Source organism: Macrosteles quadrilineatus, unplaced genomic scaffold (genome assembly GCF_028750875.1).
Source record: "Macrosteles quadrilineatus isolate MER2022 unplaced genomic scaffold, UCM_ALF_1.0 Scaffold_9__3_contigs__length_116548681, whole genome shotgun sequence".
NCBI classification, from domain to species: domain Eukaryota; kingdom Metazoa; phylum Arthropoda; class Insecta; order Hemiptera; family Cicadellidae; genus Macrosteles; species Macrosteles quadrilineatus.
In genome coordinates, this window is record NW_026542602.1 from 51,036,098 (window position 1) to 51,063,827 (window position 27,730).

Genomic DNA, 27,730 nt, shown 5'->3' on the forward strand with positions numbered 1-27,730 from the left:
TTATGTTGGGATCAACTAGACAAATAAACCAGCTCAATGGCTCATGATTGGCTTTTGCTACAATACCTTATTCAGCCCCTGGTACCAATGTACTAGGTACAATGTCTAAAATTTTGCTATTTCGTACTATTTGTTGGGATGGATCGGTGGATGAATTTGGAAGGTATAACAATATACAGCTGATGTCCTCGACTCCAGCTTCCAGGTGATTCTATTTCGCTCTAGGGAGTAAAAGTACATTAGCGCATGTATCGAAAACAGCATTTTCGCTGCAGAATGACAATAACACATTTCTGTTGATTTCTTTGACCAACCAGTCTAATATACTAGAAACAATACCATTCGTTGAAACCTTGCAATCTAAATGTCATCTTTATCATTCATGATTTTCCTCATTCGTGATAAGACCAGCCACATATCACTTCCCAGACCTTGGCCTATTGCAGCGGCAGGTGCTATGGTGTCCTGGACAACCGTTACCGAAGGACACGACATGCAGGACGTCTGCTGCACCCGGTGTTGTGCAAGGTCCTGAGAAAAACTGGACTTGTACAGAGACTGCGGGTACCAACTACCAAGGCTGGGTGATCCAGATGCTTTTTGCCATCTGTATGCCTACTTTGTGGCGTAAGAATCCTCCCAAATACGAAATTCTTCCTCTTCAAAGAAAGAGTCTTATTTCTCTTGCGAAGAACAACTCCACCTTTGTCGGTACCTCAACATTCGGAAAGATCTATTCTGTTGTTACCGAATGTTACATTTGCTATCACTCACTAGTTGACATTTTACTCTTCTTGCAGGTAGGCTGCTCAAAGTAAAATACCCCCGCCACAGCAAACCTGCAACTAAGCAAATTTCCATTTGCCTGATTTGATTTTCACTTAAATTTAAATAACATTTGGTACCTAGGTTTGCTGGTACGGGGAGGGTAATAAAGTGTGTTTTTAGTAAAATATTAATAGCTTAGTGTAAAATAAATAAATTTGCCAATTTTGGTCAAAATATATCCACAAACAAGCAAACTATAACAGTTTACTTATTTATTTCCATAAGAATAACGTGGGAATTTTAAATGTATAATTTATTGAATTTTATCCGTAACTATATAATAATTATAAAATAACACTTCAATATACTAAATTATTTGTTTTTTAAGCTCTTTAAGAATATTTAAAGAGAAATTGGTAAATTTTATGTTTTGAGGGTCAAAAATGAGAAAACCCCATTTTTACCCCCCCCCCCCTCAATAATAATGTTTTACATTGTAATTTTTTCAAATAGTTTATTGCTTCCATCCTATTCCAAGTTTTATAAAGATATCTAGTTTTCAAATCAAACATGTTTTAATTTATGTAATTGTACAAAATGACGGATACCTACTTGTGGTAGGAAGTCTTCTTGATTTTATTTTTAAATTTGATTCATAAAACCTAGGCTATTCCAAAAGTTCTTGTTCTTACTTACGAGACATTCTGTACTTTTTTAACTAACGGAAAATGGGCTGCTTGTTCTTAAAAATAATATACAGTATATTTGCTGTCGATTTTTCCTTAATCCTTATAGCCCTGTCTAAGGGAGTGCAAAAAGTGACTTAGTTTATAGTGGTTATAAGCCAATCATCGGTCTCAGGTAAGAGACACGACTCTCGGCTTTTCAAAGAATGTAAAACTCGACTCCTTGGTCTACTTTATTAGCGTTTGTTCACATCGACGAGGTAGTCTAGCTCAAGCTACCTGAAAATCACTGCGAGTGTCAAGTGATGAAAATGTGTCTTCGTCAAATACCAATGCTTTAAATATAAAAAAAAAGCTAATTCTAATGTATAGCTTACATTTTCTCAACCTAACCCATTTTTTTTCTTATTTTTACACCGTTTGCATTGTCAAAAATATTAGTAAATAAATAAACTTGGATGGATTGAGTATGTTCGATTACACTGCCATCTAGCAGTTACTAGGTTAACTGTTGCAGGCCTCGACGGTAGTGACATCTAGCGGAGACTAGGCGAACTGTTGCGAACTTCGACGGTAGTTACGGTGGTGTTTGAGCGAACTATTATCAAAACATCTTTGTAAATTAATATAAAAAAGATGTAAATCTATGACAGCTTTTAGTAAAAAAATGATTCCTTAATCCTTATTCGATTGGTATTGTAATATTTTCATTAAAAATAAAAATTTGACTACTAATTACTAAAAATTATGACTACGTTTGGTTATGGTTGTTATAAGCAAATTATCGGTCTCAGGTAAGAGACACGACTCTCGGCTTTTTAAAGAAAGTAAACTATATGCAATCCACAGTAACATGGATACGTGTACCTGTGAAAATATAAAATAAAATATCTTGATATTTAGTCCAGGAAGCCAAAACTCCCCGGACATGTTGACAAATACCTGTGCAAGTAAAGAAATATCGTGATATTTAGTCCCAGGAAATCAAAACTCCCCGGACATGTTGACAAATACCTGTGCAAATAAAGAAATATCGTGATATTTAGTCCCAGGAAGCCAAAACTCCCCAGACATGTTGACAAATACCTGTGCAAATAAATAACTATCTTGATATTTAGTCCAGGAAGCAGAAACTCCCCGGACATGTTGACAAATACCTGTGCAAATAAACAAATATTGTGATATTTAGTCCAGTAAGCCGGAACTCCCCGGACAGGGGGGCTGCTATAGGATCAGATTTTCTTCAACCTTTGAAAAACCTTTTTATTGTCGTTGACTGTAAATCCTTTGACTGTAAAAAAGGATTTGCAGTCAACGGTATTGTCTTGACTACGAGGAGATAATCACAACTCTGAATGAAATGCTTCAATATCCACACTAGTGGCGCGGCGCAGCCTGTTTTGTATCCAAGCGAACTACAATCTTCTTTGCCGACTTAACTGAGTGTTACTTGTACCATTGACTATGAATGCTTGTACCTCTAGCGAGTTTTGTTGGAACTACCTAACCCATGGTTGCAATACAGTACAGTTCTTTTACATTTGATACCTTTTATAGCAATTTTCTTCAAAAAAATTAAAATATTGTACCAATTTGATCTTCTACAAACTGTTTCGTATTACAATACCTTCAAGATACCTAATCAATAATATTACAAAATCTGGTCTATCATATTTTTTTATGATAATTGTTCATAGAAATCTTTCCTTTAATCATTCAGATTTTATGGGAACAAATTGAGACCAAAAATGTAAGAACAGAAACATGGATCATAAACATAAACAAATGACAACACTCGCCCGAAAATGATAATGCTAGGGGTAGTTATTTAAATGGAACTGTAAAAACATCTGAAAATCAAATGTTAATGTTATTAGAATAAGATTTGAGCCAGCAGGTTTATGATCCATACCGTTTCTGGTTCTGGTTTCTGCTCTTATATTCGTGGCCAATAGGCCACTATAGGTAGTTTCTAAACTAGGTAATAAAAAAAATTTAACAATATACATGGTTCATTATTAAGAAATTATAATTTTAATGTTTCAGGAGATAGTAATAACGTCTTTAAAATATTTTAGGGTTTTTTATTTACAATAATTTACAATTCAACCAAATAATCAGGCTTTAACATATTTAGATGGCTTTCCTTTAGTCTTCGTAGCTTCTCCACAACTTTCACAGCTGCACTTTGAAGGAACTGACACCTCCTGCAGGAAACAAAACACAAGTTTGTATTGTACAATGTATTAAATACACAATTTATTTAGACTCTTGTTATACCAACCTTAGGCATTTTAAATGTTAGTCTAACTATATTTGTTATGCAATGAGATGAGATTAGAACACAAAGAGGATAATATTGCAGTTCTATAAAAATACTGTAGAAATAGTTGCATTGAGTAGACCTACTTTACCAGAAATCAGAAAACAATTAAGGATCCAGTAATCTTTTTAGACATGTCTGAATTTTTTTTTAGTTTCTGGTAATATTTTCTACAAGAATACACTTCATTACAGAATAGGGTGAACAAACCAGGATCTTCCAGGTTTTTTTTTTCATAGCACAAAACTTTCTTGGATTACTTAAAAATCCCAAAAGTACATAAACAATTAAATTGTTTTTGAAGCCAATGAACAACTTACTACGACACATTTAGGCCAGAGGCTTGGGGGTCCACAGGGGGACAAATATGTCCCAGTCTTTTTCTGGAATGATTTGGTCACTCTAGCACATATTACCAATATTGATTTAAATCAAAAGACTTTTGGTCAGTCTTCATGAGTTTGACAAACTTCGTAATTAATTATTGGTTACCAAGACTTACATTAGGGATGAGAATTGCTAGTGTGCATAACCTTCAAAGCATCAGTGGCTTCAACCATTTTATGCATAATAGATTATTGTAGCCAACTAAATGTGTGTTTTACTGAATGCAAATTTAAGTGTACCCATCCCATGCATTAAGTAGGCAACCACATCGGTGTAAAATAATATCTAGTGAAGACAAAAGTAAATACCTTTTCAGCGAAGAAGCCATCTTCACACATGAGGTTAACGTTGATGGTAGCATACTGAACAGCCTGACAACACTTACACTGGCTCTCATGCTTGTCACTCTCTGGAACAAGACAAAGGTCTAGATAAGTATCAAGATAAGGGATATCAATCATATCATATCAGTTGCACTTTTAACAATATCAATAATACAAAACAAAAATTTACCATATGGTTGCCAGGCTCTTGAAGTATGGACTTCATCGTAGTTCAAGAACCTAGCAGGCATGAAGTAAATTCATATAAGGAAATATAGATATTGTTCCGTCTCTTCCTTCAAAAGGAGTTTGGTAATATCATAGCTGTGCTCCAATGATTATACGAGTAATATATTCAATTTCTCATGTGCCTATATGTGCAGCACATATTTGCTGAGTACTAGGTATTGTATTATTTAAGAAACAAAGACATTTTGGCATTGCTAATACTACTACATCAATATACAATATACATCAAATATATTACTAATACTACATCAAAACTATATTTTGGCATTGCTTCTGGATCACCTCTGAATACCATGGAAAAAATATTTGCCTTGTGTAATGTCAATTTAGTGATTTTTTGCTGTAGTTGAACTATTAGTTTCAAATCTCTTGGCTTCATTTTCAAGTTTAAGAAGACATCATGCATTGTCTGTGTTAAAGAAGATTGACAACGCTCAATATCTTCCTGAACATGGAAATGAAGCCACCACGAGCTTCAAAAGCATGATAGTTAAATTGCAGCAAAAGAATTACTTCGTTTTGCACAGAATAGTTTAACTTTTTTATTGTAAACAAGTTCAATCACGTGACCAATTGAAGAAGAGAATACATTGTTCTAGAAAAATAAAAGTATTTTTGAAACACGATAGTAGTTTTTATGACTTTCCAAAAAAAGGAACATCAAAAAATTCTTGTGGTTATTTGGATCAATTACCAATTATCAATTATCAATCGGTATGGATTACATTTTGGCAGTGTTCGATTTGTAAAAAAAATAGGTGCCGGAACTGTAACCTATTAATTGTAATTTGTACCTATGTATGTACCAATTTATGCCAATATTTTTATCTTTCTGAAAGGGAGGTACCGGACCTCAGTTCCACCGCGTTCCCCCACAAATCGAGCACTGCGTTTTGGTATAATCCTTCTATGGGTTTTACAGAGTCTTAGGAATATAAAAGACAAGAAATTGTTTTCTAGTTCCTATACTATTTCTTTCACAGTTTTAGGATCACGTATAACAGCCCAACTAATAAAACAAGTGCTCATATATTTTTTTATACACTGAGGATAGCAGACGAAACTGGAAGCTATGCTGTTTCTGGTTTAGTACAGAATAAAAGAAATGTTACCTCTGCTGTAGTATGTATAAGAGTCGCAAGTGCCTTGACACTCGGTAAAGCCGTTGATTGCGTTGTAGTTCTCACAGATCCCGTGAGATGGCAGCACCACTCTGACCAGCCTCAACGTCTCATTGGATGGCACCGGCTCAGGCATGCATGAACCTGACAAACAAATAGTGCCTGATGAAACTGTTAACACAGAACTCTCAAAAAACATCAACACTTTACAAAAATGTTAGTTTTTTGCATTTTCAACAATTTGACCATTATATTGATCATGTTACATTATATCAGTTTGCTTGAGACTCTGCGGGAATTACACACTTTTGCACTTTTTTTACACTATTCTGTCTTGGTCGCATAAAACGTAATCAGTTAACTGAACTGTGTTGTTGTTTATTTAAATTAAAAAGGCAGATAGGAAGCAGAAAATTTGTTTGGCTACAATGGAAATTAAATCAAACGATCTTGTGTTTAAAATTCTCCCTGTGTTTAAATGACCAATATACTCCCTATAGTTTGACATTTTGATAGTTCAACCTTTTGATACAACTAGACGTTCCATCCACGTGTTAAATTTGTCGCTAGGTTTTTAATAAAAATTGTCGTAGTTGATGTAAGCCACCGAAAGATCTAAATTACTAATTTCTGTCGAATACTGGAACCTTTTTACCAATTCAGACTACTGGAATTACTTATTGTAAGCTATATCAACTTTTATGACCCATCAACTGGATCAGTAGCAAAAAATAAGGTAGAATATTCAATTTTAGACAACTACGTTCTTTTTTCGTAACAGCTGGCGACAGCTGGTTCATACAGATGGTATGTCTACTTCAGTATCTAATAGTCAATGGTTCAACACTCCCTTAGTCGACAAAGTGTAGACTAAGGGAGAGGTAGTAGAGAGGTGTAGAACTATTGAGGTTCTACTGTATATACATAGTCAGCATAATATCTGGTGAGAACTACTATATCTTAAGTAATCTACAAACTACTATCTTCTGTAGTACAAAGCAAGCAGCTCTTACTTTTAGCTTCACCAACAGTCATGTTGCACCTGATACAACATCCATCTTTGTATTGTCTATCTTCTGAACAGTCTATCACAGGACATTGCTCTTGCGATGTTATCACCTGGACCTAAACATTGCAAGTATTACATTAATAAACATGTTTAGGTAAGTCTTGTTAGGTACAGTCAATGAAAGTTCAAAAGTTGCACTGTTGAGTCAGTGTTATAATAAATTACACTATGGTATTTAGAGTTTTCAATCCATCAATCTTTGGGTACTGGTATACTCATTTCTTCTTCCATCTGAGCCATTTATTATTGGCAAATCATTTGATTACAAGCCTGAATGAAGGGCTTAATTTCACAAAACATAAAAAGCCCTTTAAAAACTCAATTCGCTCAACCACTAAATGCATTCCAATTTTTTGGACAGTCAAACCCAAAACAAAACTGCTGACCCAACTTGTTGACATGTTCACCTGTTTCCCGGTGATGTCGCAAGTGAAGGTCGTACAGTTGTCGCCGCTCTGCCAGGAACTGCCTCTCGCGTGAAGAGTTCCGTTGACCACACACGCGACTGGACGACACTCTCCGCAACAGCGATTGGAGAACACTGGCTCTGTGTATTCCCAACCCTAGCAAACACAACCCTGAGGTTACTGAGATATCATTGTAAACTAGGTGGTATTGTATTGTAATTTTTGCACTGTAAACACAAGGTTTATTATATTCAGTTGAAGCTCCATTAGATGGGTATCCAAGTATTTTTAAAATGATACCTTTACTCAAAATTAGGTACTTACACCAATTTTAAGTAGGCTATCTTAATTTGATCCAGGGGCTTCATCAGGTCACTTAAACTTTACTGTGGTAATTGTACTAAGCTTCAATATCAAACATAATACAATAACCAAAACTAATTGTCGATGCAAAATAAGGGTTACTTTGCAGGTCACTTAACCATTGTAAATAAAAAACTGAGTATTATGAGGCAAGCAAATTTTTTGAAAATCTGAAAATCATTTGTTACAATGCTATAGAATTGACAACAGTTAATTCTAGCACTCACCATAGCGCAGGCCTTGTTGCAACTCTCAGCTGTCTCGTACAATGTCAAGTCTCCAGATTCTGTCCTCAGACAAGTGATATTCTTACACAGATCTCCATCGGACACTGGGAACACTTCACCTTCCTATAACACAACAGACACTTAGTGATGTTCTTACACAGATCTCCATCAGACACTGGGAACACTTCACCTTCCTATAACACAACAGACACTTAGTGATGTTCTTACACAGATCTCCATCTGACACAGGGAACACTTCACCTTCCTATAACACAACAGACACTTAGTGATGTTCTTACACAGATCTCCATCTGACACTGGGAACACTTCACCTTCCTATAACACAACAGACACTTAGTGATGTTCTTACACAGATCTCCATCTGACACAGGGAACACTTCACCTTCCTATAACACAACAGACACTTAGTGATGTTCTTACACAGATCTCCATCTGACACTGGGAACACTTCACCTTCCTATAACACAACAGACACTTAAGGACTCAATTCAATTAGGATTTTTCAATTTTGTTATCGACTACAGCTGCGTTTTTCAGCACCAACTCAATACTCAGGTACAAGCATTCTCCCAGGCACCAAATTTCTGGATTTTAAGAAAGAAGGCTGCGAGACAAGAAACTGCTCCAAAATCAGTCAGTGCCGCAACCCGCAGCGACATAGGCGACTATTTTAGACAGAGGTGAATTGTAACAACTCTTAGTTGAGATGAACTTTATGCTAACGATTGTAAACAGTTTAGTTTCAGTTCAGTTACTTATTTAAGTTCTCTAAAGTATAAAATCTTTTAAATTACACTACTAAGACAAGGTTAAACTGGGTTTCTTGTCATTTAGCAATTTCAAAGCGTTTCTTTGTCTCAGCACGAGCAATAATCAGTAAAACTAGTTGTGGGGTATGAATTTAGGTATGTGGACACATCCATATTTCAAGAACGCCTTAAATGACAAACTGTAGAAATTGGACTACTAAAAACTGACTTGTAAGCTCAGTCTATAATTGAATATCACTATTCAAAGAAAATGCTCCTGCCTTAGTCCTGCCTAAAAAGGAGGAACACAGAGGTATTTGGAAGCTGAGATAACACGCCTTTAGTGTCATTCTATGGGAGAGGAGACAAAACCAATACCAGAAAGTTGATAAAAATACAACAATACAATACAAAAAAATAATAATCCTGACAAAAATTATTATAGAAATTATTTCTCAAGGAATCCAAATAGCCTATATATTCTACAGACCTTATAGACTTTTCCTCCGTGGCGACAAGCGGTGCGTTGGTACTCGGGACAGCAGTGCTTGGGTCTCGGCACAGCTTGTACGACAAAGTCCTCTGTGTCCGGAGCTGCTGGACATTGCTGCACGGAACACTTGGCTCTCCAGCCATGACTCTCACACGTGCACGTCCGACACGGTCCGTCCTCCCATACTTCTCCTTCCTGGTGAACAAGACAACATGTTACGTTCAATACTGTCAACAGATGTATGACGGCAAAACGTTCTAACACTTCCATACTACAGCCAAGCAGAAATGAGATGAAAATCGGTTTACTAAAAACATAGCATGATGAAAAACATCGTAAACTATAAGTTTACTGATGTTAGCTAGCCATTAACACACTTTAGACATGACTCACTTTCTTGGCCACAGTAAACTTTTCCGATGCTGACCTCTTCCTCTCACCTCCTTCGACATCTTCGATAAACTCCATCTCATATAAACACGTTTCCTTTGGTGGTTCTGAAATTAAAAATAAGTCTTCATGGTGTGAAATATATTTTAGTAGTGTTATTCTTGTAAAGTTGTTTAAGTATTTTTGTATTGCCTTTCAATGAGCATCATGGAATAGATATGTTGGATTTGGTTATCTAAGCCTTTAACTGGAAAATAAAGACTACCAAACTTGAATTCAGATGGGATCTTACGAAAAAAAAGTAATTCAATATTGCATTGGAAGTATAACACATTACACATTATCCTCTATCAAAGTCACTCTCATTAACACTCCAAAAAGCTCCTTCATATTAATTATAAAAGTCAATATAGAACTCTTAAAATTCATCTTCTCCAGAAAAACTTCCTGGTATATTTTACATATTATTTTGATACTTTAGTATTGAGAAATCTTACTAGTTAGTGAGGATTAAACTTTCAAGCACAAACTTTACCTTAGTAAAAGTTATTTCAACTTTTACCTGAACAAGGAAATTTTTCTTTTAAATTAAATATAGTTAGCAGTAACATTATTTAGAACAGATTGAAATTGAAATGAGAAGTTCTTTACTTCTTATCTTATCCCAACCAAATTCACATATTTATAAGTGGAAATGTTTCTATGCTCTTTCCTGTGTAGCTGAGATAAGCTAATTGATACCTTATTCATAATACTTTAAACAGCTTACAGTATTTGCTACCTGGTAAGATAAACTCACCACATCTGTACTGTGGGCAGCACCGCTCCACATCTCTGGAGGCCACCTCCATGAAGGCGGGGCAGGTGGGGGGTGGCGGACAGGTCTCAACACGACACACCTCGTCTATACGAGGACAGCAGCCTGAGTTGTTGAGGACAGCGTGCATCCCAGCCTCGGCAGTAAACACCATCAGACTGCTGATGTCGGGACACTCATCACTCGGCAGGCACTCTGTCAAAAATAATAAAATATATATCTTCACTACAACTCCGTCAATCGGCACACACTCTGGCAAAATGTTAGGTTTACCAACATGAAACACACATCAAAAGTCTTCTGATTTGAAATTATGAGAAGTATAATTTCTTTATCATTTATAGGACAGCCCCCGGCTGAAAATTTTTTAACATCGGGTACAAAATGGTTTATTTTACACATTCTTATATCTAGATTTGCTTTATCAATTTATTGTTTTTTGCATTGTTTTTAAATTTTGGAAACATACTGCTGCTGTAGCTACTTCAAGTGGAGCTAGGCCTCCAGAACACAATGCCTCCATTCATCTCTATCGTTTGCTTATTCCTTCCTTCCTCCCAGCTTCTTCTTTTCCACTTGGTCCCACAATCTTTGGTTAGTATGGTTAACATTGGGTCTCAAGCCCCCCCCCCATCCCATATTGATGGACGTCCATTACCTATACCTCTATCTCAGTTGATGCAGCCATGATGTATATCTCATTATAAACTAGTTGTAACAATCTAATTCCCAATCCCATCCGATTTTAATTATTTCTCAGTGAGAATGTATTTTATCAGTTTAGTTGGAGACTTACGACAGATGAACTCTTGACATCCACTAGGTCCAGTCTCAATCTTCAGTATTTGACCGTAGCCGCAGACGGGTTGTTGAGGAGGAGGACATGTAGCCAGCAGCTCCTTGGGCTCTGGAACTGTCAAAACATCCCTTGGATTAATATACATACCTGTAAATTTCCCTTAAAATAAAAAAAAAAACATTTAAATAAAGTTCTTCCAAGCAGATGAGTACTTTAAATGAATATTTTTATCATCTCTATTATTAAAAGAATTTATTTGCTTGGCTAGCACACCAACTAAAATGAAAATGATTAAATGAAATAAAATGAATAAATAAACTAAAATAATAGTTTTAAAAAACTGCAAACTTAAAGCTAAACCTTTACTAAATGTTTAATCTCTTGGTTTTTTTGACAATGGTGTTAACCTCCTAGTAAACTACAAATTTCAAATCAACGTATCCTTATTTATATTCAATCATTCAATGATACACATTCGTCCTTTACTTTTTCTATCATCCCAACCAACAGTTGGTTAGGATGATAGAGAGAGAACAAATATTTATCACAATCTAGAAAAGTTAAAACTTAAATTGTTCACTCTTGATATACAAATTGTACAGAGTTGAAGGTTAAGTTAAGCTTTTTATTCAAATCAACTAACCACAGATGTACTTGGGACAGCATTCAGCTTCTGTTCCTTGCACCACGATGGACTTGAACCCTCTCTCGCACACCGTGACCATTGAAGGACATTGTGTGCGCTGGCACTGGACACTGTTGCCAACCTGAGAACACATTAGTCGTGTTAGCAACCAGCGGTAATTTAACCCTAGATCTGGCAGACATTGGCAGACTGGACCTACCTGTGAGCTGGTACATATTTGTCACAGTTGTTGTAGTTCTTACGGTTAAGTGACAAGAAAAGTAATGTAAAAGTAAGTGTAAAGATTCTTTGTACCTGACAAGTGCAGGTGGTACAGATGTCAGGCGTCCAGGTGTCTCCAGGGTAGTGACCTTCCACATCACATGGCTGACATTTTGACACGGCCACACAGCTGTTGTTCTTCCACACCTACAACACATTGATGTTACTATATACTGGTGAGAGAGCTGGTCTAGTAGTCGGAGGGGCTTCAGTCCCTTAGGTCCCTGGTTCAAATCCAGCCAGATCACCAATGGATTTTATTTAAGTGATGAGGCCACAATCCCCTCTAGACATAGCCTGAAGTAATGTGGAAAACAATTCTGAGCTAGAATCTATAAATTAAATATTTCAATAGCTTACCTGACAATATAAAAAATATAAGTAATTTTAATTAATTTAAAAAACGTTTGAAATTATTTCTCACCAACAGACCTTGTATAAATTAAAAGATTTTTTCCAACTTCCTGAAATTTGATTTTTTTTACTGGCTCCATTCTGTACAAAATGTGCAATATGAATAAAGTTATTTTGATTGATTGATTGATTGATAGAGAAACACAAACAAATATAAAAATAAATAAATATTTTTACATTTGAAGACCTGTTTTCAAAGGTTTGAGTACTAGTGCTGCAATCTAGCCAGAAGGAGCGTGACAGTAGCATAGTCTTCATCATAGTGCCGTACAATGTTTCATTTAAGTATCCTAAGCTGATTGTCCGTTACATACAGAATGTCCCAGACCATCCGGCCAGCTTCTATAGCTCTAATATGAAAGCAAATAGAAACCTAATTGCAATTGGAACCCCCTATTTTGACCCCAAGAAATTCAGTTAAATTATTTTCAAACCCAAAAAAGCACCCCAAAGGGCAGATTTTGGGGGTGGGGGTGGCCCTTAAAATTAGCTACAATTTTTGTATTTAGTATAATGATTTCTTGGGGCAAAATAGGGGGTTCCAGTTACAATTAGGTTTCTATTTGCTTTCATATTGGAGCTATAGAAGCCAGCTGGGTGGTCTGGGACATTCTGTATATTACAAGCGTGGGGGTTCAACAGGAGTGTTGTTATAGAGAAAAATATTCCAAAATTTGTCCTTAACATTAACATGTTCCGTACCAATCGTCTCACTCCCCAGTATCTGAGGGCTGAGTAAAGTTAGTAGCAAATGTAGGAGCATTAATGCTTCTCCTACTAAACTTTCCTCAATGGAAGAGGGACAAAAATCCCTTACTACAAAAAATTTTATGAAATTAATGTCTGATTTCTACTGCTTTCCATTGAATTACAACCACCATTATGGTAGTAAATAACACTTTTAATATATGTGAAAGTAAATACACAAATTGATTAAACTACACAAGACAATAAATCTACCAAAAAAATATCTGATTTAGTAGCCTAGAGGAAAGTATTTGACTTAAAATTCAAAGGTTGCTCATTCAAAGGACCACCCTACTTACTTACTTCTTAGCCTGCACTTAATTTATTCAGTATTTCTATTCAAATTCATCTAAATAACTATTATGTGTTTTGTATAAGGACAAAAGTATGTTTCAACAATATTTTACTTTTCATGTTAATGACCAGTTAACTAACCTTGTTGTCAGGACAGACGCAGGACTCGGAGGGAGGGTTTGTACAAGCCGCAGGATCTCTGGTGAACAACTCCACGGTGTCACAGGTGATGTCACAGCCCAAACCACAAGCCTTGTACTCCAGACCTTAGAGCGGACAGCAAAGTTATTAGACATAAACTATATGAGTGAAGGAAGAGTGTGTGTTGAAGGGAGATGCATTGCGTAGCTTTGTTACTGGCTACAATCAGCTGTTTCATTAGCAAGGACAGTTAAATCCTTTAACATTGGGCTTTCAATGAATGATCCTGGCTAATAAAACAGCTGGTTCGTGTCCATGTGTATTTTTATGCTCCAAACAGTACAATATATTTAAAAAATATTAAATATATCGATTTTAATATCGATCAAGTTTCGTTGATTGCTGGAGATGATGATGATGTCTACTCGACCGTGGAGGGATGTTTGAGATTTTGCAAAGATCGTGGAGGATGACGATAAAATGTTTTTTGTGATCGCAGAAAACGTTGATGGTTTTTACTTTGATCTCGAGGGATACACAAGATTTTTGCAGTGGTTGCGGGAGACGGTGATCTCCACACGACAAAAACAAATAGTCACGATATTAAGAAGATGACATTGTTACCAATAGGCGATGGAACAGTCAGATTAAGGAAGGATTCAGACTTGCCAAGGTCGGATTAGCGGACTTCTACTGTATTCACTATTCATACCTGGAGGACAGAGGTACGGGCAGAGTTGGTGGGAGCGCCACGGCACACAGACACCAGCAGTCTGACATTCTCTAGCGTAGGGCTCCAGGTCCTTGCATCCTGCGAGACTATGGCGGCACCAGGACTGGTGGCACAACTCTACGTAGGGCGAGGGGTCTACTACAGCATGACACTGGAAAAACCAACACTTCAACAACAATCCCATAATCAAATCAGAAAATGGAATCAAATATTTACCTAATTTTCAATACTTATTCAAGCAGCTTCACAATTAAAGAAATAGAATCTGTACCCAATTTATTTCTTATTTCCTCATTACTTACCCTTCCAAAGATGGCTTCATCCATAAGTTTAAGGCAGAAATCATTCTCCGGCGGGGGAAGAGTGCAGGTATTGTTGTTGACAACAACAGAGCACTGCTCCTCCTTACCTAGAACTGAACCGAGACAACACATGTTTAGGACTTTGTGAATGACCCAAATACTAAAATAGTTATTTATAATTTTAATTTTTAAATAATTTGACATGACTTTTTGTCACATCAAAATGTTTACAGTCGTTGGGTACGTTACATTATTCATGTTGTTGTCAGTTGTACATGCTGAGTACAAGTCTGTTACTCAGAGATAGTCCAAATACACACATCGGACACTTGGTAGCAAATGTATTAAAAAAATTAATTATGATATTAACCATGAGGTTTTTCCAAAGATAATTCACGATCCTGGAAACCCCATTTACTTGAACATGAACAATACTAACATTTTATTTAGTTAACATGTAAACTATATTTAACTGTTCAATGGAACTAATAATGTATAGATTTTGTTACTCAAGTTACTTTATGAAAACATAACAGACCTGAGGGGAGATCCGTTGCTCTCCAACTCTTTCCAAACTTGTCTGCGTCCTCAGTGATTTCACCAAGACTTGTCGTAAGATCATCTGTTTGATTGTTATTGCAACTACCTGTGAATAAAAATAGGATTAACACTTTAAGTCCTAAACCTAGTTGTTGTATTTCTCTGCTAATAACTTTTTAGGTTGTTGTTTCATTTCATGTCTTTTATAATAGATTAAATTTGACACGATATGTCCATATTTAACTAAAATTAAATGCAAAACAATCTGAGTCTTCCTCCTCTGTACTATAATGTAAAGAGAAGCAAAACAGGTGTTGTGTGCTTTCACCTTATTGAAGGTGGCTTTCTTCCTAAGCTAAGCTACAAATTATTGAGCTTATGGATTGCACATGTACGGGATTCAAACCCACGTGAAAAGACCTCAATGGTATACTCGTTAGTGTAATGCCTTAGACAACAGATGTGACGCCCACAATCTAAAATGTGACTGGCTCACAAAACTATGTTCTCTTAAAATAAAAAATTGACAAGATCGGATGTCTACTTGAATATCCAAAAGTCAACTTGGACTCACCACACAGTCCTTGAGTGTTGCCCTTGTATATATGAGAAGGAAGTCTTAGTGAGAAGCCGAGGTCAACTCCGTAGAACACAATGTCCAGCTCGGCCGCAGGGATGGCCAATGTCATGTCTTTGCTGGCCGTCACACCCAGCCCGGCCCACCCTAGATCTACAGGCAGACGTATACTAGCGCCGTCCACTAGAGCCGTCTGCAACAAATTGTTGTGGTTAAGGATTGACTGTTACATTCTATAAAGATTGGTATTGATGATTGGTACTGGTGTATTTAGAAAATGTATTAATGAATGATAATAATTTTGATTTCAAGGTATCATAGATGGGCCTTTTTTATCGCTAGGTGTTTTAACTACGCTATGTTTCAGGAGGTAAAGAAACTCCTCCTGTTTTAAGTGACCCAAATTTTAAATTTACCGAATTAGTTAGCCTACCTAACCTTTCCTAACTGGGATGAAAAAAAATTGGGTAAGGTAGGTTGGTTAGGTAAATGATGATATTGAGTAACATGAAAAAAGGATGAGTTTCCTTAACTCTCAATAACGTAGTGTAGTTAAAACATGAAACTGTAGGAATAGTCCATCCATATTACCTTAAGGCTGTTTTTTAGATCTACACCTGCCTTAAGTCAAACAATAAAGCAACAATTTTGAATTGTTTTTAATCCATTCAGAGGAGATACAAAGTGTAATGGGAGAGAACTATAACATTTTTCAAACTGAATCAGAAAGGACTCATACTGGTATGTTTATGTAAAGTGTTGTTTGTGTCCGTAGCAAAAAGTCCTACACATATTTTCTGGTTGGTGCTAACTGCTAAACAAACGACAACTTTTGCAGTTGGACTATTACACCTATTATTGCTACCACATAGAGTGCAAGCCTCAGCAAATGCCTATGATGTCGTCACAGACATACTTTTGGTCACCTAATTATTGTTTAACTTTAATGTATCAATTACCTGGTTTGTGTTGGAGCCACCCAGCATTACAGTGTGGTCTTGGAAGAGAACTGTGACACTCTTGACACAAGTCTCACTCGAGTCATCTCCACATACTCCACTTGTCACCAGAACCTACAACATAACACATCACTGAATTACTACAGGTATAGAGCCTACATTGTATGGAGCCCCACCTGGAGACCCAATACAATGTAGGACTGCTGTTGGTGGACACGGTCATCCCATTTGTCTAGGTTTGTACAGTTTAAGTGATAAAAGAGCTTAATGTCAGAAATGGTGCGAGCCCTTTGATTTAGGTCTCATGTGTAGGTATGACTTTAAGAAATGTGACAAACAATCCCAATTCCAGGTCTGTGTCCAATAGGGTAGAGGAGGTTTTTAGTAAGTTTAATTCATTCAGGAGTCTCACTCTACAGGCTGGCCACCTGTGTGCGTAAAATCATTTTTCTACCCTCCATAAAGACTAGAAGGAAATTTTAAACTGAAAACATTTCCATAATGGTATAGTGTAGAGGCTTCTGCTCTTACCTTGAACTTGGGTGCTTGGCTGTTATCCACTGTCTTTGCTAGGACGTGGGTGCAGTTACCGTTGAAGGTGAAATCCACACGATCGAAAGTGACAAACCTTGTCTTTCCAAATCCATCACAAACACCTGGAAAAGTCCAAAATTAAGGTTAACAGGTAAAAATTTTCCTTGCTGCTAAAATACAAATGCATTTTTTGGCACCAATTGAACCCACAAGATACAAGTATGGGCATTTTCTGTCCTGGGTTTGATAAGGAAGTGCTTTAAAAAATCAGAAGCCACTCACAATTCTGCAGTCAAAATCGGTAGCTAAAAAAACCTGAAATTTTTTACAACTTTTTCCTACAATTTGGAGAAGTTTTTTGAAAGTATAAAATATTCTGTAAGAATACTCAAACTAAAATTTATGTGTAAGATTTTATAACATGCTCTGATATAATTCACAGAGAAAATGTTAAAAATGTTGTGTAAAATCATAGAATTTCACAATTAATCATATGTCACTCACAATCTCTGCAATCAGCTGGTTTGACACACTGGTTGCCTTCTCTGACAAGTCCAGCGGGGCAGTAGCAGCCTGGGAAACACTGGGCGGGGACAGCGGGGCACGGGTCCTCTGTCAGTAGGTCAGCACAGCTAGGCTCACACACTCGTGAGTAACACTCCTGGTAGACCAGCGGGGCACTACACTCCACAGCTGGGCGGGGGAAATGAGACATTAGTTACAGACAACACAACAGTTCATTGTTACTACGTGGGCTCCTACGTTTGGAAACTGAGCACGAGTTAATAAAGAGGCCATTCTTGTACATACTTGCAGCCTCAGGTGCAGGGCAGTTGGGGTTGAGCTGTGGCATAGAGAATTAAGGTACAGAAGAAACATCCAACGGTATATTTAAGTGGTGTCTAGAAAACTAGTTGCTGGTGTCTAGGGAAAAGTAAAATACCGTCCCCTTCGCCCTCATGTACTACAACGCACATGGTGAAGGAAGATCCTGTGCACTGTGCGATAAGAACATTCACACAGTGCTCGCCAGTCGAATTCTTCCTTACCCAACACAAGTATATTTCTCTACTGTGTGCGTACCCACACGCACAACATACTAGAGCTGAAAGCGCACAATCGTCCCATAAGCAAATTCCTCTATAGCTTCTTCTCTGTGCCTAGTGGAGGTTGAGCACCACTCATTTCAATTTCAATTTTCCAAGAACAGCAAAAATAACTCCCCCCTTTTCAACTTGATAAATAAATAGTAAATACCAGTAATTATTAATTACAGAAGATGGCAGAATAGATGGGTAAAAAGTACACTGTCTCAGCAAATCCAAAAATTTAAGCCACTACACAACTAGAAACAATACTTCCATTAACTTCAAGGTTGTACACTAAATAAATCCCTACTTGCAGTTAATTTTGTATTTCAATATCAGTACAACTAATACAAGTAATAAAAAAAAATCGCTAACACTTCCATCAAGCTAAATCTAACTCATAAAAAAAATTACTCACGACAGTCGTGGTGCAGACGCCACTGATGTAGCTGTACGTCTGGCCGAGCCGCCTGACACTGAGTGACCACCCCTAGTAGAGCTTCACACCTGCAGGCGGCGGAGGTGGAGGTGTTACGCTCCTCACAGGCACACACTGACTCTACACACTGAGCGACCGCCTTGTCTAGAGAGATGGCGCCTTCACACTGAGCCAGCGGCTCCTTCCTGTCAACCACCTCATAGTTACAATCTAGAATATCCTGTCAAACAGTAGGCATTGAAAGCTGCAGTCACTTCCCACAAGTTTTTGCGTTTTTCTCACAAGTAGCTCTGACATCAGAGTTTTTTCCTACTTTCTTATATTTCTTCTTCTTCCTGGGTGTTTTCTTGTTTTCACTGCCCCCTTTAAACTTCATATCTCATTTATGGACTTTACCCAAGTCACAAACTCATCGTGCCATAAACTACGCAGCCATCTGGCGATGAATTTTTGAGCAGTCAATATATTTCTTGCAGGCAAATAATGTATAACAGACCTTATCTCGCATGCATCAGGAGAATCAATGATAAAAATACCCCCGCCGCAGCAAACCTGCCGTCTAAGAGAATTTCCATTTGGCCGAATTGATTTTCAATTGATCTATTTAAATAACATTAGGTTTAACGAGTACCTAGGTTTGCTGCTACAAGGAAACTAATAATAAAGTAGTGTGTTTTTAGTAAAATATTGATAGCTTACTATAAAATAAATAAATTTGCCAAGTTTGATCAAAATATATCCATAAACAAGCAAACTACAACATTTTACAATATTCTCCATAAGAAATAACATGGGAATTTTAAATTTACCATTTTTTTAGTTTTCTCCGTAACCAATAACCGTACAAAAACACTTTGATATACTGAATTGTTAGTTTTTTTTAAGCTCTTTAAGAAGGTTTAGAGAAAAATTGGGAAATTTTGTGTTTTGAGGGTAAGAAGTGAGAAAAACCAATTTTTACCCCATAAAACCCCCCATAAAACCCTGTTCCCATGGTCCGATCATGCTGGATCGCGAACTCATTCAAGTTTATCCCGCCTTACACCTTCAAACCAAATTTCATCAAAATCGGATAAAAATTACTCAAGTTATCGTGTTCACGGACACATATATATATATATATAAATCTATATATATATATATATATATATACACATATATAAAAATTTGAACGAATGGTGTTTTTGGCCTCTGGGGACATTAAAATGAAAAAGTAAATCGGTCCCGGGCTTAAGTCTTACCATGAGACCTACGGTAATAGCTACTTCCCTATAGGGAAATTCGCTAAAAATTAAGACACACACATTACACTTAAAACTACAGAGCTGCAAATGGCGTGATTCTGTTTACAAAATGATGCTAGGATGCAGCGTACACGCAAACTACGGAGCTATAAGCATGAATGGCCTTTAAAAAACGCTCCTTGTATCCACAAATAAAAATAACAAATCTAAGTTCCCACTCACTTGATGACACTGCACATCTGCCAAGCCTGGTCCTGTACATGCAGAGGACAGACGTGTGTTTCACAGCTGGTGTCTCCCCAACTGTCTCCGAACTCCTGAGTGGAACGTGCGAGGCTGCCGTCCGGGCGACGTCGGTCGTTGTCTGCTTGTCCGTCAAAGTAACCACACAATCCATCCACCTGGCCTCTAGCACTGCCCGGCACCTGTCACAGTTATTGGTTATTGTGACTGAGCTTCGATTGGAGAAAGTCAATTCAAAGGTATTCTAGGCTTCAAGTGTATATGTTGTAAAACCAAGATGGCGGACATCTAGCATCACCTGCAAAGTGCTCCCATATCTAAAGTGTAGTTTAGTGGTAAAAAACAACAAAATTACTAATTAAACAACACACATACAAACAACAACTCATCAAGATTTTAAGACAATCAAGATTTTAAGTGACCCTCAAGAAAATCTCATGAAAAGCCAATATGACTAACTGAACATGACTGTAAGTTATTAATACAAGTTTAACACCAAAAATAACATTTACCTCAAAAATTCATAGAGCAGATGGTTATCTTGTAAACATTGCATAGTTTAAAAGTTTCAATTTTACATACAAGTGCCCAAATTCTTTTAATTAAACTCTGCAAATATATCAAACTGACAACCAAGCAGTGACGTCACAGCCAACTCACAGCTTTACACATTCATCACTTCCAACACGACACCTGCTGCCTGGGAGTGTTTGAACTGAGAGTTGCTGACTGGACGCTCAGCAAACTGACCACAGACACTGCCACTTCTAACAGTGTCTACAACCTACTACCAACCAGTAATACAGTGCAACACTGTATTCTTCATAAATCTACACAAATTTTTGACAACAGAAATAAAATTATTTATTTATTTAAATAGTTCTAATCCTGACATAAAGAACCAGCCAAACTTTTCAAAACTGATATAATTTTTAACCTGAACCTCAAGATTCCTGACATAAAGAACCAGCCAAACTTTTCAAAACTGATATAATTTTTAACCTGAACCTCAAGATTCCTGACATAAAGAACCAGCCAAACTTTTCAAAACTGATATAATTTTTAACCTGAACCTCAAGATTTCTGACATAAAGAACCAGCCAAACTTTTCAAAACTGATACAATTTTTAACCCAAACCTCAAGATTCCTGACATAAAGAACCAGCCAAACTTTTCAAAACTGATATAATTTTTAACCTGAACCTCAAGATTTCTGACATAAAGAACCAGCCAAACTTTTCAAAACTGTTAGAATTTTTAACCTAAACCTCAAGATTCCTGACATAAAGAACCAGCCAAACTTTTCAAAACTGATACAATTTTACACCTGAACTTCAAGACCCCTGACATAAAGAACCAGCCAAACTTTTCAAAACTGATACAATTTTACACCTGAACTATGTCAAAGAACAAAACAAAAGTTTCAAAATATCCGTGTGGTGAATGCAACATCGGTGTAAAATATTCCAGTATAAAATGTACTGGTCCCTGCAACTCCTGGTTTCATGGTGGGTGTGTCAATATCACAGAAAAACAATTAAAAAACCTTTCTAAAGAAGACATTTCCCTATGGAGGTGTAACAATTGTAGTGATTTTTCCCTCACCTCTGGAAAGCCAGCGTTACAACTAAAAGAAGACCAAACTCCCACACCCCCAAATCAAATATCCTCTGAAAGTCAGGGTAACAAAATGGGTGAGGTTGAAAACAAAATTCTAGAACTAGAAAACTCAGAAGATTCCGATTTAGAAACTTCTCTAACACTTGCAGCAGAAGTTGGAAACGCACTTCTAGCACAAAATAGCAAACTAAGAGAAGAAGTACTCAACCTGACTCAACAAAACTCGAGTCTGGCCCAGAAACTAACAAACATACAAACCATCGACATCATGAGCTACCACGCTCAAATTGAACAACTAGAAGACGAGAAAAATACTATTCTAATTAGAAACAACAACCTAATCGAAACAATAACTGAACTAGAACACCAATTGGAAAAGGAAGTAAGCCTAAGAAACACTCTCACAAAAACATTTGAAGATTATGACAAAGACAGGGAAGAAACTTTTAATAGCTTCATCACAAAAATAAAGGACATGGAGAATGAAATTAAATGCCTTAGGCAAAAAAATACATGCAGCAGAATAAACACCGGAGAAGAATCTACAAAATCATTCAGAGAGACAAGCACACAGACAACCACTACAGAGGCGAAGGACCTCACAAACAAATCCACAGTTTCAGACAACAAAAAGCCAGAAGCATCAAACACAGAAACACTAATTCTACTTGAACTAAAGGCCCTAAAAGAAAAACAGAATAATATGGAGTCAAAAATGAAGAAATTAGAAGATAAAATAACAGTAGAAGATTCCCAGCACCTAATAACTGAGAAAAAGGAGACTCCTTGCAAGCCAATTAACACACCAAGACGAGTTTCATATAATAAAAACAAATTTTCAACTACTAAGAAAACCCATTTCAGTGTTTCCTTGCAAATAGCAAAAAGCAAGTTGAGGAATGAAGCACCAGAACACCAAAGTCAACCACAACAAACACTAAATCAAAATATTAAAGAACCCAAGGCCATCAAAATCCCAAAAGGAGTTTGCTCTACTTTCAAGGGCACTATATCTCCCCCAAACAAATCAACTAAACCAAAGAACACAGGGAAACCCCCGATCACCGCCAAGCTTCTGAAGCCGGGAGAGACCATTGAAGACTTCTTTTGGAAAAATATAGACCTATATAAAAAGAATATTCTGTCACACACCAAGCGACTAAACATGACCGAGATGGACTGCCTCTCTTCTCAAGGAGAACAGAAACATGAGCAGCTGCAGGAACCCAACTCAAGTCAACAATCCAATCACTCTACAGTGTCCCATACTATAACCCCTTTTTTAGAAACAAACAGCCTGAAAAAAGCAAAAGAAAAATCTGCAAATCTCCAAATAATTCTTGTGTAGCAATAATGCACCAAAATATTAGAGGACTTGCTACAAAGACGAACAGACTACACCATATTCTCAATGACACAAAACCAAGCATTCTAGTCTTGACTGAACACGGACTGAAAAAAACAGAGCTAGAAGCTACAAAAATTCCCGGCTACTCTTTAATTACCCACTTTAGTAGAGAAGAACATAAACTTGGAGGTGTTGCAATATATTCCAAGGAATCCCTTGCTGATACAGTATCAGCTATTAACATATCAAACACATGCCAGGAGTTAATTTTCGAAGCAGCAATGATTCGCATGCAGACAACAAAGAAAAAGGATATCTACATTCTGGGAATCTATAGACCACCAATCGAAAATGCAAGAATTGCCCTTGACCTCCTATCAGACACGCTAGAACTACAAGAAGTACACAAGAAAAACCTCATACTCATCGGTGACATAAATATCGACAGGCTCACCCAAGATTCCAAAAACACCATGCTGGAAGAAGAGTTAACCACACAAAACATCTGGAGATTTCCTCTAGAGGCCACCAGAATAACCCATGACACAGCCACTTCAATAGACTGTATATGCTCAAACATACCATGTGCGTATATTACTGGACAAGTTGTGCATACTGGTCTATCTGACCACACTGCGCAGCTATGCCTGCTGAAAACACACCAAGAAGACACTTCCCAAAGATTTGTAATGAAAAGAAGCCTAAACAACACAAACCTAAACAATCTAAAGGCTCACCTCCATCTACAAAATTGGGAACATGTTTACTCTTCACCGAATCTTGAAACCTCCTACAACCAATTTCATAATATTCTTCAAACAGCACTGGATTATACATGCCCATTAAAGAAAACTAAAATTAGTACAAACAAAAAACATATGAAGTACTACGATCCTGAAGCAAAATACCTTAAAGAGAACTTTTTGAAAGCTCTGCAAAAATTTGAGTTAACAAACAGAAATGAAGACAAATTAGAAATGATTAATAGAAAAAGGATATACGACATGAAACTAAGAAACCTAAAAATGTCCTCAACAGCTAGCTTCATAGAACAAGCTGACAACAAACCAAAAGCACTATGGCAAGTTATAAACAAGGAAAGAAAAGGAAAATGTGAAGAGAAAACCCTTACAGAATTAGAAATAAATGGCAAACTCACAAACGACACAAAAGAAATGGCTGAACACTTCAACACATTCTTCTCAAATATAGCAGAAAATACCCTTGACCAAAACAGAGCAATCGTTATAGACCCTGAAACAGTGCTGAATGGAGAGGAACCAGTCTGCCCAATACACCTTACCCTAACTTCAACATCCTATAAAGAAGTTAAAACGATAATAAACTCCCTAAAAGCCAAAACATCAAGTGGAATAGATGAGTTTTCCTCTAAGATGATAAAGCACTGCTCTCAAGAACTCATCTCTCCTCTGGTTTATCTTATAAATTAATCATTTAAAGAAGGCAAATTCCCATCCGCCATAAAAGTCAGTAAAATATACCCCAAACATAAAAAAGGACCAACTGAAAATGCTCAAAACTACAGGCCCATCTCTCTCATCTCCAGTTTCTCTAAAATCATAGAAAAAATTGCTCTGGCTAGATTAATGGCACATCTTAATCATAACAAACTCTTAACTGACAGCCAACATGGCTTTCGGAAGAATAAATCTACATCCTCAGCTATAACAGCACTAATTGAGTACGTCCTAGACCAGATAGAAAACGAACAATACATTTCCGCCATCTTCCTTGATTACAGTAAAGCTTTTGACTGCCTGGGCCACGACCTGATATGCAAGAAACTCGAAAGACTCGGTATAAGAAACTCTGCGCTAGAATGGTTCAAAAGCTACCTAACGGGACTTCCACAAGTTGTGGAACTGAAAAACTCATCAAATGAAGTCACAGAAAGTTTCAAATCTTCAAAAAGCAAGCAGACGAGAGGAGTTCCACAAGGCTCTGTATTAGGCCCGATTCTATTCATCTTATTGACTAATGACTTCCCCAAACAAATTGAGAGTGAAAATGCTGTTGCAATCATGTATGCAGATGACACAACCATTTTGATCAAGGACAACACAGCCCAAAACCTTTACCTTAATTCAAAATCGATCCTAAATAAAGCTATCCTCTACTCAAAGAACAATGACTTAGCAATAAACCCCACAAAAACCACATCTCTGAATTTCAGTAAGAAAAAAGACGTAGTCCCTCAATTAGAGGATGTAACAATAGAAAACCACACAAAATTTCTCGGTGTTATCCTTGATAACAAACTAACATGGAAAGAGCACATCAACCACTTAAGCAAAAAAATCAGTACTGGAATATATGTCGTCAGAAGAATAAACTACATAGGCGGACTCTCCGTGGCCAAAACAGCTTACTTCGCACTGGTAGAGTCGCATCTTAGATATGGCTTGACAGTGTGGGGAGGAACTTCAACAAAAAATATGAATCGAATTCTTGTCCTTCAAAAGAAAGCCATAAGAGCCCTCGCCAACCTTGTCCCACCACAGACTTGCAGACTAGCATTCGCAAACCTAGGAATCCTCACAGTGGTGTCTCTCTACATACTTGAATCTATAAAGTATGTGAATGAAATAAACCCCCCAAGAAACCAAGACCTGCACCACTACAACACCCGTCATGGCTCCAAATTTGCACTACCTGTTCACCGAACAACTCTTTGGGAGAAAAAACCTTCCTACACCGGCTGCAAGCTGAGGAACCATCTACCTGACTACCTGAGAGACCTGACTGGCAACAAGCTACACCAGGAGTTGAAGAAGTGGCTAATCGCAAGACCCTTCTACTCAATAAAGGAATTTTATGAAAATTAACATGTACAATTCACTATTGTATTGACACTATTGTAATTCTTGACGAATTAACAATAAAGAATATTGTATTGTATTGTATTGTATTGTATTGTATTGTATTGGATTATGAACTCTTTAAGTTTCTCATTGAGATACGCTCAAAATCTTGGCTTTGTCTAGTGGAGGATTCTTCTGAAGTATTTCATAAATAACTTATAAGTATTGTATGAGTGATTTTATTTACAATTGTTAGCGCTACAACTCAATCATCAATAACAGTGGAAGAGTTGTTGAATTATTGAGAATCTTTCAGGGAAATTTGTAAATAAAATCCTTTATTTCAGATGTGTAAAGTGACTAGAATGTATGTAATTAAGATGATTGATAAGAATTCATGTTTCCATAAAGCATGTTCATGACATCCTCAAGCGACAACCGGGGGAAAATCTATGAAAAATTCTGTCCATCACTGGACGAATAGGCTACTACAAATCTACAGCATGTGAACGTGAAAGCTTACTCAAGAATATTACATTAGCTTTACATTTGATTCCTACATAATTTGCGAAGTACATAACCACAAAGGTAGTTTTAAAGACTAAAATATCACCGTTATCTTGACGTTGCCTTGCACGTCCCAAACAACCGTGAAGTCCAAGATGCTGCCAAAGATGATAAACTTGTTGCTGACTTGCTTCAGAGCAAACTCCCTAGTCTGGCTTCCAACTTTCTGCATCTGTAAAACAAAATATTACTGTGTTAATACTTGAATGTACAACTACAATGTAACACAAATTGTCAAAGTGGACATAACTTTTAGGATTGACTGCATGATTCAATCTAATAGCTAGATGATGTATATTATTTCCATTTGAACCTCGCAAAGAGTTGTGAAAGCAGAAAATATGTTTCCAATTACAAGTTAAGTAACCTTGTCCTCTCACAAGATTAGCATGAAATTACCAGTTATAAGATACCTTTAAAACAATTGAAATTGAACTCTTATTCATTCTTTTCCCAAGGAATTACCAAACAGTAAGTATAATACCTGGGGTACGCTGTAGTTGTATCCATTGTAGGTTATAGATAGATCTTCATTGAACTGAAGTTTGTGATTCTGCTGGGTAATCAGTAGAGCTTTAGAGCAAGATCCCACGTAAGGGCAAATCTTCTTCACTGAAAGTAGAGAATGTAATTAGAAAAACTGTCATTACTAAAGTGGTCAAAACTTTCCTGATTACAGCAGATTCTGACTCCTATCAAGGAAAAGTTTTTTTCAAGTTAATTAAAAAGCAAAATTTTTGTATCTAAAACAAAATGTAACATTTAACTTGGCACATTATCTTCCCAGAATAATACATTCTTGACATAGTACATAAACTTTGATACCAAATTGTAAGTTTCCAATGTTTAGGGTGATTGTTTAAATTTATCCATGCAGTAGTTGTAAATTATTGTAAACAAACTAGTTGTATGAGTAAATTAGTTATATCAAGTGGAATGCTTACAAGGTACCACAATAATGTGAAAGATATGGATAGTATTTTTGATTTAGCACCAACATTTTTGAAAACAAACATTAA

At 36.8% G+C, this 27,730-nt stretch overlaps 1 protein-coding gene across 1 annotated transcript in view; it reads right to left on the reverse strand.

Moving 5' to 3' along the window:
- Positions 1–3,523: 3,523 nt before the first annotated feature.
- Positions 3,524–27,730, reverse strand: part of LOC129003431 (hemocytin) — an 87,688-nt gene continuing 63,481 nt past the window's right edge. The window contains exons 60-83 of the mRNA XM_054431724.1: positions 27,196–27,323; positions 26,758–26,883; positions 20,334–20,536; positions 18,847–19,052; positions 17,845–18,033; positions 17,338–17,462; positions 16,807–16,920; positions 15,845–16,040; positions 15,269–15,376; positions 14,731–14,843; positions 14,408–14,579; positions 13,696–13,820; positions 12,133–12,246; positions 11,836–11,959; positions 11,190–11,306; positions 10,376–10,588; positions 9,580–9,683; positions 9,184–9,381; positions 7,924–8,046; positions 7,334–7,489; positions 6,871–6,982; positions 5,849–6,001; positions 4,473–4,573; positions 3,524–3,661 (exon numbers count right to left, since the gene is read on the reverse strand). Coding sequence (XP_054287699.1) covers positions 3,572–3,661; positions 4,473–4,573; positions 5,849–6,001; positions 6,871–6,982; positions 7,334–7,489; positions 7,924–8,046; positions 9,184–9,381; positions 9,580–9,683; positions 10,376–10,588; positions 11,190–11,306; positions 11,836–11,959; positions 12,133–12,246; positions 13,696–13,820; positions 14,408–14,579; positions 14,731–14,843; positions 15,269–15,376; positions 15,845–16,040; positions 16,807–16,920; positions 17,338–17,462; positions 17,845–18,033; positions 18,847–19,052; positions 20,334–20,536; positions 26,758–26,883; positions 27,196–27,323 — 3,410 coding nt within the window. The 3' untranslated portion in view covers positions 3,524–3,571. The remainder of the gene's footprint in view (positions 3,662–4,472; positions 4,574–5,848; positions 6,002–6,870; positions 6,983–7,333; positions 7,490–7,923; positions 8,047–9,183; positions 9,382–9,579; positions 9,684–10,375; positions 10,589–11,189; positions 11,307–11,835; positions 11,960–12,132; positions 12,247–13,695; positions 13,821–14,407; positions 14,580–14,730; positions 14,844–15,268; positions 15,377–15,844; positions 16,041–16,806; positions 16,921–17,337; positions 17,463–17,844; positions 18,034–18,846; positions 19,053–20,333; positions 20,537–26,757; positions 26,884–27,195; positions 27,324–27,730) is intronic.